Source organism: Puntigrus tetrazona, chromosome 21 (genome assembly GCF_018831695.1).
Source record: "Puntigrus tetrazona isolate hp1 chromosome 21, ASM1883169v1, whole genome shotgun sequence".
Taxonomy (NCBI): domain Eukaryota; kingdom Metazoa; phylum Chordata; class Actinopteri; order Cypriniformes; family Cyprinidae; genus Puntigrus; species Puntigrus tetrazona.
In genome coordinates, this window is record NC_056719.1 from 1,241,829 (window position 1) to 1,258,055 (window position 16,227).

Consider the following 16,227-nt stretch of genomic DNA (forward strand, 5'->3'; position numbering starts at 1 on the left):
GCGTAGGTGAGTTAAATGTTTGCAGTGGTCTTGTAGCGTCAGGTTGAGCAGAAGTCAGCATGTTGGTTGGAAACTATAGGAAGCACGTAAACATTTGCACACACTTTTTAAATTATGGCAGCTTTAGCCATATTTTATTGCAAAACTCTTTGTAGCAAACACAGAACATCTGTTAAAAGCTTTAGATGTGTCTACAGTGTAAAAGCAGGAATTCATACGTTTTTTTTTGTGGAATTAACTACCACGTCGCAGAAGGTAACATCAAAAGTATCGCAACTGAAAGAACAGCTTCTTGTAAAAGCGGTAATGATAGAATGAGTATTCTTCATTCAAAGAGGTTTATAAAAAAGGCTCTATAAAAAAAGATTAACATTACAACAATTAGTAACAGCACGGTCTGAGTGTGAGTGAGGTTATGGAACAATTAGTAAAAGTTACAAAAGTTACATTTTAGTTGGTTTCTCACGTAAAGCTTCAAAAGACTAGGTTTGGATGAAGGCGAGTAAATCATGCTAGATTTCTCTTTAAAGTTTCGCGGTCAGTCTCTCACAAAAGTCATATTCCTTCACTCCAAGGGCAGCATCTCTAGCGGGAGGTGCCGGTAAGACCAGAGAACAGTCACTGTCAAAGTATTTTCCACTTATTCCCTCTGCTTCCTCGGACACCGCACAGTATAGTGGACCGAAAGAACCTTCTTCAGCAGTCTGTGGTGGAAGAAATGCATAAACACACATTAAGTCTAAACATTCTGCTCAATATTTATTATTGGCTCACACCGTTAAACAAGTGTCGTGTCATGCATCCCATTCGTTGTTGTTGAACAAGTCCTTTCTAGTGTTTAAACTTAGGAAACCAGATTGGCTGCTTCCTTCCAGGAAGTCTGGCCATTTCTGCTTCTCAGTAAAGTATCGCTAATGTTTTTTTTGGGTAGTGCACCTTTAAGGCAAATAAACATCTGCGATGCATAAGGATGTAGACCAGCTCACTTGCAGAACTGAACTTCAGAGGTTTTGGTGTTTGTGACCTCGTTTCAGAATAGCCGCCAAAACAAAAACGTTAACACACTTCATCCATCTACTATGGAAGCTGGTGCATTCAGAGGAGTTGGCAGGAAACAGCTGTTGATGCGAAATGTTCAGTGTTTTCGATGTTCGGCGATTGGACTGATAGTGGACTCACTTTGAAGAAGAAAAAGCCGACCAAGTTGAAGAGGAATCGGATAATGAAGTTGTAGTTTCTCATTACGTCGGTCATAACTACACCTGGATGCAGAGAGTTTGCCGTCACGCCTGAAACACACAGAAACTATGGTTTGAACGGAAAAAAAAATGAAGCACTTTCTTATCTTTCCAGCATTAAATGTTCTTTTGCGATCGTAAAAATCTTTTTTGTTTGTGAAGAAATTAAAACAGTAAGTGGAGTCAGAAGTGCTCTTTTCAAAATACTTCAACCAAGCGTAATTGCCCATTATTGCATATACTTTGATATCTAAGCACAGCTTGAAACATTCTAACGCTCTACATGAGCTTAATTACATTTCACCTCATGTTAAGAAGAAACAATTGGGAATTTTCTTTCCTATATACGTCTTATTTTTCTCTCCCGTGCGACCCACTCACAAATGAATTTAGAAATGACTTCATTAAGCACATTACTGGATTATGGGGCAAATCTAATCGTCAAAAACTAATTATGACTTTCTGCTCGTTTTTAATGGCAGCCAGTATAATGAGTTTGGATGTGTACCTGTGCCCTGAAGCCTGCGTGCCAACTCGTTTGTCCAGATAACGTTGTGCAGCTTGGTGTGGTTATAAGTAGCATCCATCACGTGATTTAGATTGCCACCGCGGAAATGTTCAAAGTTGACCTCCCCCTTCCAGTGATTCACGGACGAAACATTTACGATGCGAGCTGGAGCCGATTTCTTCAAAAGGTCTGGGTGACAACAGAAAGAAGTCTAACGTCCAGAATCCGGGTCTGTTTATTTAGGCCATCCAAGATGTAAATGAGTTTGCTTTCTTCATCAGAACAGATTTGGGGAAATCGACTCATTCATTAAAGCGCTTTCTCCGGCATCGTTTGAATCGACAGAAAAACATGCCAAAATCGAGCACTCTTTACAAGCCAAAACAGAGAGTGCAGAAATATTCAAAACTTTGGTTAGAAGCCATGGTTTTAAGTTAAATGCCTTAATGATGAATTTGTTTCTTACGGCCTCACAGCTTTTTGCTTTGTAAGATTAATAGATGAACTGGAGTTGGGGTGAATTACTTGTGCGTTGGTTTTTATGTTCGGACGCTCATTCAACTGGTGAGCAAGTATTGCTAAATTTCCAAATCTCTCCTGATAAAGCCACATTTTGGATGGCCCGAGGGGGAGTACATTTTGTACATATTCTCATTTTCCCTGGAACTATTTAAGATCTAAAAATAAAAAGTATTAGCAATGGTAATAGGAATTTTCGTCTGACCTAAAAGCAAACTGGTGAGCAGAAATGGGCCAACGTGATTAGTTGCAAAAGTGATTTCCAACCCATCCGCTGTGATCTTACTGGGCAGGCCTGCAGGCGTGAACAAACCATGGCTTGTAAAAACATAAACGTGAATAAACGAGAGTTATACATATAAAGAGAGAGATGGCCAGTCGACCTGAGGCCCCTGCGTTATTGACCAGGATATGCAATTCCTTCTCTTCCTCCAAAATGCGCGCTGCAAACTCCCGGACGGAGTCGAGCAACGAGGTGTCGAGCAGACGCAGGTGCACGTTCTGGTTCCCAGTGCTTTCTCTGATTTCTCTCAGCGCTGCGGTCCCGCGATCCTCGTTCCGGCATGCCAGGATCACTCGCGCCCCACGACGAGCAAAGTCCAGGGCAATGAACTTCCCAATACCTAGGAGATAACAAGAGGGGAATGACACAAGGAATGAGAAAATGAGCGAATCATGCACGACTTTATGCAACACATTTAATATCTTTTCGAACTTAAATTAAGCTCCTATTTTCATACGCCATGTACCCCCAGGAAGAAAAACAAAAATCACAATAGCTTAACAAAAGAGATTATAATATAATGTAACTTCAAACATTATTTTAATGAATTTCTCCAAGACTGTATTATTTGAGCAATTCTATACACAATCACTTTTAATAATTGCATACGTGCAAAAAGCGTCCCACCTCACCCTGTTTCAATTGTTATTCTTCATACATCCTATGACTATATTCTCCATTTCAAATCTCGGTCGCTTTAACTCTCCGAGGAAACATCTCAGCCAAATTACCTGAACGTTCAACCACTGACATTTTTTCATAATCTAAACCAGTCACTCCAGACGCCAAAAAAATGTGAAACATCTGGTAAAGCTGATCGCGCGCCTGTATGCTAGTTTAACCGGTTTTAGCAAGGCGGAGCGGTTCCACTAGTAAATAAACAATAACAAGTACGTTTCGGATTGAAATTGGATTGGACATTAAAAATGTATTTAACTTCGTTATAATAACACTTTTTGTAGTTTCATTATGGGTACTACAGCTCGCCTTCTGTTTAAAGGGTCCTCTGTAATACTACAAAGGTAGCGTTTGCGTGCTTGTTATAATATTTTAAAATATCATTCATTTTAAATTGTTTAAAAAAAAAAGTGGTAAAAGCTTGATTCTCACCCGTGTTAGCTCCAGTGACGATCGCGGTTTTTCCGTGTAACTTCACGGGACAGGCGCGAGGGTTCCACGCTGCTTTCCGTTGCGCGCGCACAACCAATGCCAGGATCGCCGTTGAAACCATCCATAACGGATGGGAATAAATGTCACTCCACTCCCAGTTCATTTATCAAGTCTGCGTGCTTCCGCTGAAATCCTCGGTTAACTTAACAGAGACAAGGTGTTAAAGCATTGCTCGAGTGACCCTGGCACGACTGCGCACTATGCGCGCGCACAGGGCAAAGACTACAAGAGCTTTAAAACTATTCCCGTCTTTTACGTAAACACAAGATGTTGCGATTCCGGTACCAGAATAGAAGAAGCTAAAATTATATTACAGGGGAGAAAGACAGACAGATAGATGCATTTATTTTTTTTTTAAATATATAAAATATTTTATGTACTCTACTATGTGTCCAAAATTGCATAAACCCCCTAGATTTAAATATAGTTCACGAATCAACTCAAAAAACAAAAGAAAAGGCTCAGGTCATTTCTAAGAGGCTCAGGTCATTTCTCTTTATACATCAGTTCAGTGACGTCTTAATTAAGATGCCTGAGTAGCTTTTAAACAACTTAATTGGGTAACTTCAGACACAATATTAGATGCTTTGTTTTTGCTCCGCCATCGAAAATACTCACATTCACAGAAATCGTTAGCGATTGATTCATTTGTGTTTCCTACTGAATTGCTGAACCAGTTGCACAGTGACTCACCTCTCACTAGAGCAACTAGGTTACCTGACACGTTTGTGAAAAGGAGAGATCTGATTGAAGTCCTTCTGCACGCAGCCTATCAGGAAAATTAAAGTTCCTGAATCTGAGATTTCCTTTCCTGCTGTGTTCAGCATTCTTGTGAACAAACAGCATAGAAATTCCACAGAAAAAAAAAAAGATAAAACTGGCTTACACTGGCTGTTTTCCCCAGTCTTGCAAACTCAGGACTGATCATCAGGAAGCTGAGGAAGCTGTAAGAAAATATTTACCCCCTTTACACAATGTAAAAACATCAGGTTTCCGTGAGCTAATGAAAACAAAGATAGCGGTATCTGGCCCTGGCGCAAAACAGATTTTATAGTTGCATAAACACACATTGCTCTTAAAGAGATTATTTTGTCGTGCCCTCACCCTCTAACCTGCAGTTTTCTGAACACCCCCACAAAAAATGCCAGTAACTAAACACTAGTCCCTACTGACTTCCATACTATTTTTTATTTCTTTTCATTATTATGGAAACCAACGGGGACAAGCAACTGTTTGGTTACCTATATTCTTTAACATGTCATCTTGTCACACGTGGACTTTTTTTTTTGTCGTGTGCCATGTGTTCTGTGTGACCCACTTTTAGTTAACTGTCATATTGTGTTCAGCTGTGTGTAGTTTAAGTATTTACGTCGTATATATTTAAGTCCTGTGTGTTTGAGTTCACCTTTGTCCGGTCGTCGAGGTTTATACGTGTGGTTTATGTTCTGCCTGTCTGCCTGCCTACCTGCATGTTATTATTATTTTGTCCGTTTGAAGAGGATTAAAACTGTTTAAGTTTAGTTGTTCTCGTCGAGTGCTCCTTCACGCTGAACCACACCGTGACACATCCTTGGCTTTTTCACAAAATTCATTTCATACAGCTAAAACGTTTTTAATATCATTTACCCACATATGCGAGGGCAAAGGCCAGCGGCATGCTATCACATGACCTATCGGTTCCTTATCTTATGCAGATTCCTTTATTGGTTGCACTTAAGCCATACTTATTAAATCATGTAATATTAAATGTACAGATAAATGATCTTCCACATAACACAAAATATGATACATAACGATTACCTTTTTTTAAAGTCAACAATTAAACATATTATTATTACTGTATTAAAACATACCTTGGCCTATGGTAAATCAAACTGGTAGCCTTGCAGTGTGTGTGTGAGCATTTTGTCTCAGAGGGTCATGTGAGTCACTATCTCAGCACACCAGATGCAGAACAGGGTCCTTACAACCAGAGATAGATGGAGGTCACATAAAAGCCTAAATAACGCCTTCCTTCGTTTTACATTTTTAATGCATTCAAGTGTATAGACGAGTAGGGCTATTTTACATCCTAAATGTGTTTGGAAACAATAATGCACTTCCTTGTGATTATGTACTGGGACAAAAATTATACACGTCACCGTAATCATCACATTAAAAAAAAAAGACGTATTACTGCAATAAAACATACATGAAGTATCCATATTGCAACTAGCATACCAACTAATCTGTGCTGTTATCGTTAAATACACTGTTAAAAAAAACAAATATGAACATTAACTGAAAAACGTAGTCTAAAATTTTGCCTTTGAACTAATTAACAATTTCAATTGAATTCATGAAACGTTAAAACTGAAATAAAATATTTTACAATGTTTCAAAATAATAAAAAAAGTCAGAATATTATGTAATACAATTAAAAACTATTATGAACAATTATAATAATTATTATATAATCTATTACAAAACTGTCATACTATTGTACTTTGTACTTTGATCAGTTTATCTCTTAACACTAGCTCCTACATTCGACAGTAAAAATCAGTGAGAGATAAACATACTGATGATGGAACATTTGAAAGTTTAAACAACTCATCATACTGGTGTCACTGTGTTTCTTGTCTATTTCCTGTCCCCCCTCCCCTTATCCAAGAGGATACATGTGTGAGTAATGGGAGGGGCGAAGGCTTAATATAAATAGACATCGCTGACAAACTCTTCAGTCCCAGTGACAACCAGTCAAAGAGTCTGAATCGGCAAACTGAAAAACAGAGATCTCTACAACAACAAGCAAGAGGAAATGAAACAGGAAATTAGCACAATGGAGGATGGTAGCACACAAGGCCGTATGGCACCTACTGTAATTTCCAAGTTGAAGATCAGAAACGAATGCATTCGAGTGTTCTTCGCAGAGACCCTCTGCACGTTCATCATGATGGTAAGAGGATCTTTTGTACAGATTCATTATTCTGCTTAATTGTGAATGATTCACACTTTCATTGCATAAAGACGCTGGCATGTAAAGAAGCCAAGCTTGGAAGAATATTACTGTTTGGTATTTTACTGATGATTTCTTTTTCATTGCATCAGTTCATTAAATTGTGTTTTCATTCGTGAAAACTTGATAGAGCGTTGTCTGTTTGTCATTGTAATGCTTTAGATCACATGTCCACAGTTTGCATGAGCGGTCAGTATAGACACTGCCCTGGTGTTTGAGGTCAGACCATGTGCTACATCAATTCTATTCTTAGAAAGATTGGCAAGACATACTTTTTTCTATTATTGTCAGGCGAAATCAATGTGACCGTGTTCCACGTTATAAATGCAAAGAAAATCTGACCATTAGTCATGCTATGTAACTGACCAGTAAACCTATGCAAACCTGCACTGTAAAAAATTACATGCTGAAAAATTGCGCAAACTGATATTGAACAAATGAACAAATATTACAAATTGCTTCCAAATAATTAGGCTTCCCCAAACAAAAAATACATTGTGGTAATTTTAGTAAGTTTAAATAAAAATAAATAAATAATAATAATAATAATAATATATATATATATATATATATATATATATATATATATATATATATATATATATATATATATATATATATATATATATATATATATATATTCACAACATATTAAATTGTAGTAAGCCAATCTATCAAGCAGAGAAGAAAAATATGTGTTTGGCTTGAAGCAAAAAAACTAGTGTACGCATGCGCCTGAGAGAAACCGTCGGTGATTCAAAGTCCTGAGAGCGGAGCCGAAGCGATAAACATAATTTCCAGACGGATTTTCCATCATTAAAGTTACGTGAGTACTGAACTTTGTATTTATAAAGGCATGTTTAAGTTAAACAGAGTGCAGGTCTCAATAATTTCGACTAAAAAACGAAAAACGTGGGTGTTGCGTTACTGCCTCTGAACGCATTTACTTTATGACAGTGTATTTCGCACACACAAATAATATCGTAATTGTTGTTTTAACGAGGTGGGGTTTGACATTATGAGAATATATGCAAAAAGTTCAAGACGTGGGCAGACGTGGGCTTACGTTTTAGACAAAACGTTTTTGTGCTCTATTTCGCCAAAAAATATCACAGTTTGCCTCTTTGAGCAACATGACGGCGTTTCGTTCCTGAATGAATCACCCGTTTAAATGATTCGGTTCAGTCGCAATGACTCACTTATTAAGAGTGACTTGATGCTACCTGCTGCCGGTTTTAATTACACGTTTACAGTATCTTTTTATTTTAAAATAATAAGTAAGTAACGTTTTGGTGTTTTACATTTTTTTTACAATAACGTATTTTTATTTCACTTTATGATCGCTATATTAAATGTATGAGACACAAGAAAATGTTATAACTGCTATAACAGTTTTTTTTGTTCCCCTCAAGGTAACCAACCATTTAATCGGAAAGGAACCACTATGAATTTCATAGTGAGTATTCAACTTCTTATTGAGTTTTGAGTATTGTAATTTGTGTGATGTGCACAAGTTATTGAGTTATATGTAGAATTATATTGACATTGATATTTTATGGGTTTTTTTTTCTTTTTTTACAGAGCCATTAGAGAAACAACCAACTGCAATAAAAATTGTAATAGTAAGCAGCAGCAGTTGCACTTCAAGAGCCTTATCAAGTGTGCTTCATGTCTCTATTGTCCTGCAAGAGGAGGTGATGCTTGACAACTTAGAAGACTTTTTGTATATATATTTTAGACGATTGTATGCACTCAACAACACAAATTCACCCCAAAAAAACACTCATCATGTTGTACCTAAACCAGTAAGATCTTCAATCATCTTTAGAAGACATATTAAGATATCTTTGATAAATCCGAGATATATGACCCTATATAGGAAGCTATGCAACATCGTTCAACTTCCAAAACAGCAGTTAAAACGTCATTAAAGTTTTCAATCTAGTGGTTTAACCTAAATTTTAAACAATAATTCACTACTTTATTTACAAAATCCTATCTAAAGTGTGGTGCTTTAGTAAATAAGGTTTAAATGTAAGTAAATACATTTATTTATTTACCTTTGTGCAAACAAAGCACTCACGTCACTTCTTAAAATGAATGTTTAATGTTTAAAACTAGTCACCTTGATTACTCTGATGACGTCTTAAATAATGTTCTGGACCTTGAATGTACAAGCTGCATGGCTTCCTATAGAGGGACAGAAAGCTCTCAGATCTCATCATGTTTGTGTTTAAAGTGCAGCTTGTGTAACTTATAAGAATTAAAATGCATGGTTTTGTAAGGTTCAATGCTGTACATTTTAGCAGTGTAAAATATTTTTACAATATTGTTATAGATTTTCATCATTGTGGGACAAATAAAGATCTATCTATCTTTCTATCTATCTAGATTAGATTTTTTAAAAATAGTAAAATGTGTCTGTGTATCATCATTTAATATATTTTTTGAATATTTTCTTTTGGAGCAATGGGGAATAAACAATTCAATAAGGTTGCTTTAGCAATATAAATTTGCCAGTGTAAATCTTTGCGTAAAACAAAACATGTATGCTGCTACTATATTTACAGTATTTAATTTAGTTAATTCAATTAATTAGTTAATTCAATTTGAACGTTTTTTTGCTATTTTTAAATGTTAGCAATTTATGTTAATAAATAATAAAAAACCTTTATTTGTTATTTGTGAAATTTGAAGTAAAGTGTCATTTCTGTGCTAGTAGCAAAAGAAAATGAAAACATGTTTATTGTTTCCAAATATGCTTCCCAGTTTTTTTACGGTTAGGGCAATAAATACTTTTCTCCACACCTGAAGGGGTTAAAAATGTTTATTTTATTTCAACTAACAAAATTGTTAACTACAACAACTTTGTTTCTGTGTCATCATAGCCTCTACATGCAAAGCTAAAATCAATATTTCTGGTCATCGTATTTGTTTATTTGATAATTAGCCGTGAAAAAGCGATATACCGAGGTTTATTTTCCTGTAACGCATCTATAAATGTTTTTGAATTCCAGGTGTTTGGCCTTGGTGCCGTTGCTCAAGTGGTCACAGGAAATGGTGTTTTTGGAGAGTATTTGAGCATAAATCTAGGCTTTGGGCTGGGGGTGGCTATGGGTGTGCACGTTGGTGGAAAGGTGTCAGGTGAGACCCTCTTGACCCTAAACCCCAGGTCAGAGTTCACTGTTTTGCGTAGCGACAAATAATCACGCAATATGTTTCACTCTGTCTCACAGGAGCTCATATGAATGCAGCCGTTTCGTTCACAATGTGCGTGTTTGGCCGCTTGCGCTGGAAGATGCTCCCGCTGTATGTTTTCGCACAGTTTCTGGCTTCCTTCCTTGCTGCCGGGACCATTTATTTACTTTATTATGGTTAGCAAAATATACTTATTCTGGAATAGGTCAGATCAAGGTCTCTCGTTCACATCTGTGCTGTGTTTTATAGATGCTATACATCATTACTGTGGAGGCAATCTCACTGTGTCGGGCCCTTATGCAACAGCTGAGATCTTCGCTACGTATCCAGCACCTTACATCTCAATCTACATTGGATTCTTTGATCAGGTATTCTGAAAACTAATATAAATGCTACATATTTAACTGCAATATGAGCTTAAAACATGATATTGCATAAGAATAGTTCACCCAAAAATGTAAATACGCTCCTCGGCCATTCGAGATGTAGAAGTGTTTGTTTTTTCCATCTGAAAAGATTTGGAGAAACGTAGCATTTTATGACTCGCTCACTAATGGATCCTCTGCAGTGAATGGGTGCCGCCAGAATAAGAGTCCAAACAGCTCATAAAAATATCACAATAATCAACAAGAAACCCACACGACTCAAGTACATCTTGTGAAGTAAAAAGCTGCATGTTTTAAATTTTTCATTATTTCTTCCGACTCAAATCCCTCTATTCGTAATATTGCTTTCTCCAGTAAAAAAAAAGCTGATTCATTTAAAGACAACAGGATGGAAATATGCACAGATCAAACCTTTTACAAACGAAAACAATCCAAAACAGTTCTAAAGAATCTATCTGTGTATTATATGAAACAACAGGGGATGAACATTTTCACTGGAAGAAGCTTTATGGACTTTAAGCTTGATGATATTTTGGTCAGAAGCATTTTAATGGTGGATATCTTTCTTACACAAGATGATAATTGCTGGACCGGAGTCATGTGGATTACTTGTGATGTTTTTATCAGATCTCAGTCTGACGGCACCCATTCACTGTGTAGGATCTATTGGTGAGTAATTGATGTTTTGCTAAAATTCCCTAATCTGTTTCAATAAAGACACGCTCATCTTCATCTTGGATGGCCTGTGGGTGAGTGCATTTTCAGCAAATTTCTGGGTGGACTATTTCTCTAAAATATTTTTGAGGAAGGTATTTTCAAATCTCCGAATCAGTTTCTGGGCACTGCCGTGCTGTTGCTGTGTCTGATGGCTCTGGCAGACCAGAGGAACCAGCCGGTCGTGACTGGAGGTGAGCCTGTGGGTGTAGGGCTCCTGGTGCTTCTCATTGGCGTCTCCTTGGGCAGCAACAGCGGCTATGCCATCAATCCTACACGAGATCTGGGGCCGAGAGTCTTCACACTGATGGCAGGTTGGGGCATGGAGGTTTTCAGGTGAATAAATACAAAAGCTATGAAACATTCTTTAATATTTGTATTTCAGTCAGGGTTAATGATTTGTAACACCATTAATCCCTGTAAATTCCTGATATGCATGACTTGAAATCTTTTGCTGAAACGTTGAAGACAGGAATAGTCACAATTATTTTCTTTGTACTTTGATAATTATGACGTGTATGTTTTTAAAGTAATACATAAAATGTATTGGTTTATTCAAATGATTATTAAAAAATAGCATATTAATATGAATACAATTAAATTTGTTATTACATTACTAAATAATACATTGCTTAAGACTGGAAATAATTCATTATGATTTTGCTCAAAAGCTGTCAATAGGAAAAAATATCACAATTATAGGAAAATAAAGAAAAAAAAATTATATATATATATATATATATATATATATATATATATATATATATGCTTGAACTTGGGGCATGATTTAATGTGAATAAAATGAATTATTTAAAAATCATTTAAAGTAACAAAAAATTCTAATAAAATGATCTATTACTTTTACATCATTATTCATTAAAAAAAAAAAAAAAAAAAAAAAAAAAAAAATATATATATATATATATATATATATATATATATATATAATATATAATATATTATAGAGCTAAAATACATACCACAGTATCATTTATTGTTTTTATTGTGTTTTAATTGTTTTAATTTTATATTAGTAGGCTACTTATTTAAATCTACTTTTTTATCAACTTTAGTAATGTAACAGCATAATTTGATTAAAGCTGCAGTCCGTAACGTTTGGTGCTCATTAGCTGTTATTAAACATACACTGCATACATTGTCAGGCTACTCCATGGTACCTATCTGAACCAAAAATAAAATAGTCTGAATATAAAGACTTATTATAGGTGTACCATAGTGATTCAGGACACATATTCATGAATTCATGTGTACTTGTTTATTATATAAATTATATAAAAACGAGAAAATTACAGACTTCAGCTCGAATATAATTCAAGTGTCGTCTCAATTTATTTACAGGGCTGGAAATGGCTGGTGGTGGGTGCCTTTGGTGGCCCCCTTTATCGGTGGAGTGACTGGGGCATTAATCTACAAAGCATTTGTAGAGCTACACCACCCTGATCTTAAGAGCACTAGGGCCGGGCATACACTGTGTGAAGTCTGTGGGACCTCCGTACCACTTCAGCAAGGTGTCAGCTAGTGCCATTTATGTGCCCACACTATACAGTCAGATTGTCTAGCGCTATTTATGTGCTCATACTGAAATATACGGGTTGCACATGCGTAGACGATGACACCATATATATGGACAATAGGCAGACAAAAACTATCTGAGTATATGGCATTTCAAATTAAAGTATGAAATTATCATCATTATTATAGTTTTGTTATTAAATCTAGGTCTACCATTTATTTGCTCTGCAATAAGCTCATAGCGCTATTTAACGCGCAACTAAGGCGCAGATAATAAAAGATTTAATTAGATCATGCCTTAATGAAAATTTTGTACATTTTTGCTTTCTGTAGCTTAATGAATTGATTGGATTTTTAAAACCTCACGGGCATTACATTCATGGAGTATGCATATCGTATGTGTGATAGCCTACGCACTAAAGTTTAAATAGTTAAGGGAAAAGCACTGAGTTTAGGGCAGTCGGTTCGTAGCTCTGCTTCAGCGGTGAGATACCCTCATGAGGGGCGAACCAAATTTCGGTGGAATGTCAGAAATTCATCCTGTCTGATTGCCTTTTGGGAGAGGATAATCGCTTCTTATTTCCCCTGTACACTGCAAGACAAACATCAAAGCTCAAATTTGGCCCAACTTGAAAAAAAAAAAAAAAGTCGCATGGTTCAGAATTCGGCTCAAAATCAGATGAAAACCGCACATTGTATGCCCGGCTTAAGACACTTGAACTTGGAAAGTTCAAGAACGTTAGTATAGAGGGTTTCACTCGCAGACCTGATTTAAGGATCACGATGATACAGGGACTAAAGAAGAAAACAGACATTTCCACAGAGGGGACCTGGATGTTTACAGGCCTAATATGAGACATGGATGCCAGACAAAAAAAAAAAAGGCCAACTTTCTCACTCTAGTGCGTACTACTAACTTCTGGGATATAGAGGAATAACTAAACTACTGAAGAACCTCGGGACTCAGGATTGTTCCATCTTTGTTCTTTAATAAATATACAGACTCATGGGCATCAGTGGATGAAATTAACTGCTTATATGAGTGTAAATACTCAGCATTAGCAATCGACATGCCTAAATGAGACATGAAACATTGCATGGACATTGGGACATTGAAGTCATCGTTTAGTCACGCTGTGTCTTCCTGAGACCCCCTGTGCTTTGGCTGTGCTCCCACCGCTCGCTGGGACCTGTGCTGCCTGCTTCTTCTTGGGAGTGGGTGGCTTGGCCTTGCCACGGAACGCCTTGGCTGGATCCAGTTTGTTCAGTAGGGGTTCACCGGCTGCATCAGGATGAGAGTCACCGTGGAACGTCAGGGGTTGGTAGAGGGCAGCCCATTGCTGGATCAAGGACATCAAAGGAGAATTTCAAATCAGTTTGTAACAGAACTGAAACGGTGCATATTTACACCATTTAAAATTTGAGCCAGAGTATTAGAACTAATATTTAGCAAGGAGACATTAAAATGAATAAAAATGGACACTGAAGACATTTGTATGGTTACAATAGATTTATATTTCAAATAAATGCTATTCTTTTCGTGGTTTGCACAAAACAAAATAAAAAAGCAGATGTTCTCAACAATAATAACAATAAAACAAATGTCAGCATATTAGAATGATTTCTGAAGGATCATGTGACACTAAAGATTGAAGTAAAGAATGCTGAAAATTCAGTTTTAGAAACACAGAAATAAATGAAATATAAAAAGTGACTTATTTTTACTCTATTTTTTATTACAAAAAAACATCAGCCTGGGCAAGAATAAGATACATCTAGTATATGTGAGCCAGGATCACAAAACCATAATAGTAAAATGTAATTAGTAATTTTATATATATATATATATATATATATATATATATATATATATATATATATATATATATATATATATATATATATATATATATATATATATATATATACATGTGTGTGTGTATGTGTCATAAAATTAGGATTTTATCAGTAAGATCTGTTTTCTGTAAAAAAAAAATAAAAAAAATCTAAATTATGTATTAATATATACTGTATCTGAATAACAATGTGTTAAACAAATCTATTTAAGCAAAATCTCATTGTATAGATATTAATAACATTTTTTAAATAAAATTGTCGTTCAAATCTTCTTCAGATAGATCTGAATAGATAAGGCTGACCTTAGCTTGTGGGCTTGGGCCATACGGAGTGAAATTATACTGCCACTCCGGCAGTCCCAGATGAGTGATCATAAGCCGGTAGTAGGCAGTGAAGGAGGGGGTGAGATAATGCCAGAAAAGTGACCGGTCCAAGAACCACACCTCACACTGCTGGGCCATTACACCTACACAGAACGGGCCAGAAACCTTTCTGTATGCGATCTCTTTTTATCTTTCTGGATTAATTGTGGGATGCGTAATCACCTGATGTGCAATTCTTGTAAACAAGGCAAACCTTGCCATTACCGTTGCAGGGGTCCAGCTCAAAGATGCGGCTACGAGAGTCAAAATGAGGATTTTCGGGGCCATCCGATTCTAAAAACAGAAAAGAATCTTTAAGTACCAATAAAAATCAGATGTATATTTATTATAATTCTAATTTTACTCATCAACAAGGCATGCAAAGAAATTATGCTAACAGCAAAAAGAAAAACTCACCCTCTAAGTCCTCCTCGAAGTCAAGATCAGCTAAAGTAGGTGCATTGGGGAGTGAATACACATTTGACTGAATCAGGGGGCGTAACTGAGCAACATTGTTGATCATCATGCAACCCACTGGAACCACTTCATCTGTAAGACGCAAAGCATATTTTATCATTTACACAGAAACGAAAGCTAGTTTTTCTACTACAATATGGAATCTGAAAATGATGTGCAGGAAAAGACTGATCAGATTTCAAAAAGTATTTGAAATGGGGATGCATTCAAGGCATCCTTTACAGTTGATCCAAACTATAAAGGGTTTAAGAGATCAGAGTATGTTTCGGGGTGCTCACTTTCCAGCTTGGTGTTCCAGGCAAGCATGAAGCCATCTGTTGTGAGATAGAAATCTCTTAGATCTTCCGGCAAAGTGCAGTTGTTTTTCTGGCAAACACGGGAAAAACACACCTGATGTAAACATGCCCACATCAAAGCTTTGGTAAACTGAAAGTCCTCCATACCTGCTCCCAGGAGAGAAGGCATCGCTTTTCTGCAGGGGGTTTCTCTACAAATCGCACATCCAGCACACCTGGGAGGTTCTCTGTCAAACATATGAAAGCAATACACATAATACGCTCAAGAGGACACATTTAACCAAACATTAAACGAGAAATTAATCTCAGTTTGGGTATTGATAATTGACCTGGTTTGCATTAGTGCTCAGACTGCATCCTTACTGAAGAAAAACAAACATTAATCCACCCTGAGCTGCTTTGGTGATCTTAGATGGTCTCTCAGTCTGGCCAAGCTGGTCGTCAGCTGAACTGAACACCTAAAAGCAAAGCAAATCTGGGAGACCTTGCATATCACACACTGTCCACTCACCTAAAACCCGAATGATACCGAGAGTGAGCCTGTCTATAAACCCCTTAGATGTCTTGTCATCTTTTACCTCCTCCATTCCAGAACAACACAAATACTTCTATGCCATTGATCGCTTGCTGCAGCGTATCGCCTACGGATGCTGGGGTTACCAAGCACGCAGAACCAAAACACCGATGT

At 36.7% G+C, this 16,227-nt stretch overlaps 3 protein-coding genes across 4 annotated transcripts; 1 reads left to right on the plus strand and 2 right to left on the minus strand.

Annotated features, from left to right (window-relative positions):
* Window positions 1-104: 104 nt before the first annotated feature.
* zgc:64106 (uncharacterized protein LOC393348 homolog) lies at window positions 105-5,665 on the minus strand. 2 transcript variants are annotated; one of them, XM_043221084.1, is made up of 9 exons: window positions 5,572-5,665; window positions 4,605-4,662; window positions 4,337-4,487; window positions 3,659-3,860; window positions 2,649-2,888; window positions 2,471-2,560; window positions 1,747-1,935; window positions 1,180-1,289; window positions 105-704 (listed from the first exon to the last, which is right to left on the minus strand). In XM_043221084.1, exons 4-9 carry the CDS (start codon window positions 3,819-3,821, stop codon window positions 525-527), a joined length of 972 nt encoding a protein of 323 aa, XP_043077019.1. In that variant the 5' UTR covers window positions 3,822-3,860; window positions 4,337-4,487; window positions 4,605-4,662; window positions 5,572-5,665; the 3' UTR covers window positions 105-524. The 2 variants fall into 2 exon arrangements, with proteins under 2 accessions (XP_043077019.1, XP_043077018.1); XM_043221083.1 differs by having other exon boundaries at window positions 3,659-4,487.
* Window positions 5,666-6,285: 620 nt separating this feature from the next.
* Window positions 6,286-13,223, plus strand: aqp7 (aquaporin 7). Its single transcript, XM_043221085.1, has 6 exons — window positions 6,286-6,656; window positions 9,734-9,860; window positions 9,953-10,090; window positions 10,164-10,282; window positions 11,133-11,350; window positions 12,374-13,223. Exons 1-6 carry the CDS (start codon window positions 6,519-6,521, stop codon window positions 12,552-12,554), a joined length of 921 nt encoding a protein of 306 aa, XP_043077020.1. The 5' UTR covers window positions 6,286-6,518; the 3' UTR covers window positions 12,555-13,223.
* A 141-nt stretch (window positions 13,224-13,364) lies between these two features.
* tpgs2 (tubulin polyglutamylase complex subunit 2) lies at window positions 13,365-16,192 on the minus strand. The gene is made up of 7 exons (XM_043221086.1): window positions 16,051-16,192; window positions 15,687-15,766; window positions 15,522-15,609; window positions 15,184-15,315; window positions 14,950-15,060; window positions 14,707-14,870; window positions 13,365-13,887 (listed from the first exon to the last, which is right to left on the minus strand). Exons 1-7 carry the CDS (start codon window positions 16,124-16,126, stop codon window positions 13,666-13,668), a joined length of 873 nt encoding a protein of 290 aa, XP_043077021.1. The 5' UTR covers window positions 16,127-16,192; the 3' UTR covers window positions 13,365-13,665.
* Between the last annotated feature and the right edge of the window lie 35 nt (window positions 16,193-16,227).

Coding starts and splice junctions, on each gene's coding strand:
- zgc:64106 (XM_043221084.1), bottom strand. CDS start 3,821: ATGAACTGGGAGTGGAGTGACATTTATTCCCATCCGTTATGGATGGTT. Junction 1,936..2,470: donor GCTCACCAGTTTGCTTTTAG/GTCAGACGAAAA, acceptor GTTGTCACCCAG/ACCTTTTGAAGAAATCGGCT. Junction 705..1,179: donor TCGGCTTTTTCTTCTTCAAA/GTGAGTCCACTA, acceptor CTTCCACCACAG/ACTGCTGAAGAAGGTTCTTT.
- aqp7 (XM_043221085.1), top strand. CDS start 6,519: ATGAAACAGGAAATTAGCACAATGGAGGATGGTAGCACACAAGGCCGT. Junction 9,861..9,952: donor CGTTGGTGGAAAGGTGTCAG/GTGAGACCCTCT, acceptor TCTGTCTCACAG/GAGCTCATATGAATGCAGCC. Junction 10,091..10,163: donor CATTTATTTACTTTATTATG/GTTAGCAAAATA, acceptor TGTGTTTTATAG/ATGCTATACATCATTACTGT.
- tpgs2 (XM_043221086.1), bottom strand. CDS start 16,126: ATGGAGGAGGTAAAAGATGACAAGACATCTAAGGGGTTTATAGACAGG. Junction 15,767..16,050: donor CGGTATCATTCGGGTTTTAG/GTGAGTGGACAG, acceptor TATGTTTGACAG/AGAACCTCCCAGGTGTGCTG. Junction 15,316..15,521: donor CTGGAACACCAAGCTGGAAA/GTGAGCACCCCG, acceptor TGCGTCTTACAG/ATGAAGTGGTTCCAGTGGGT.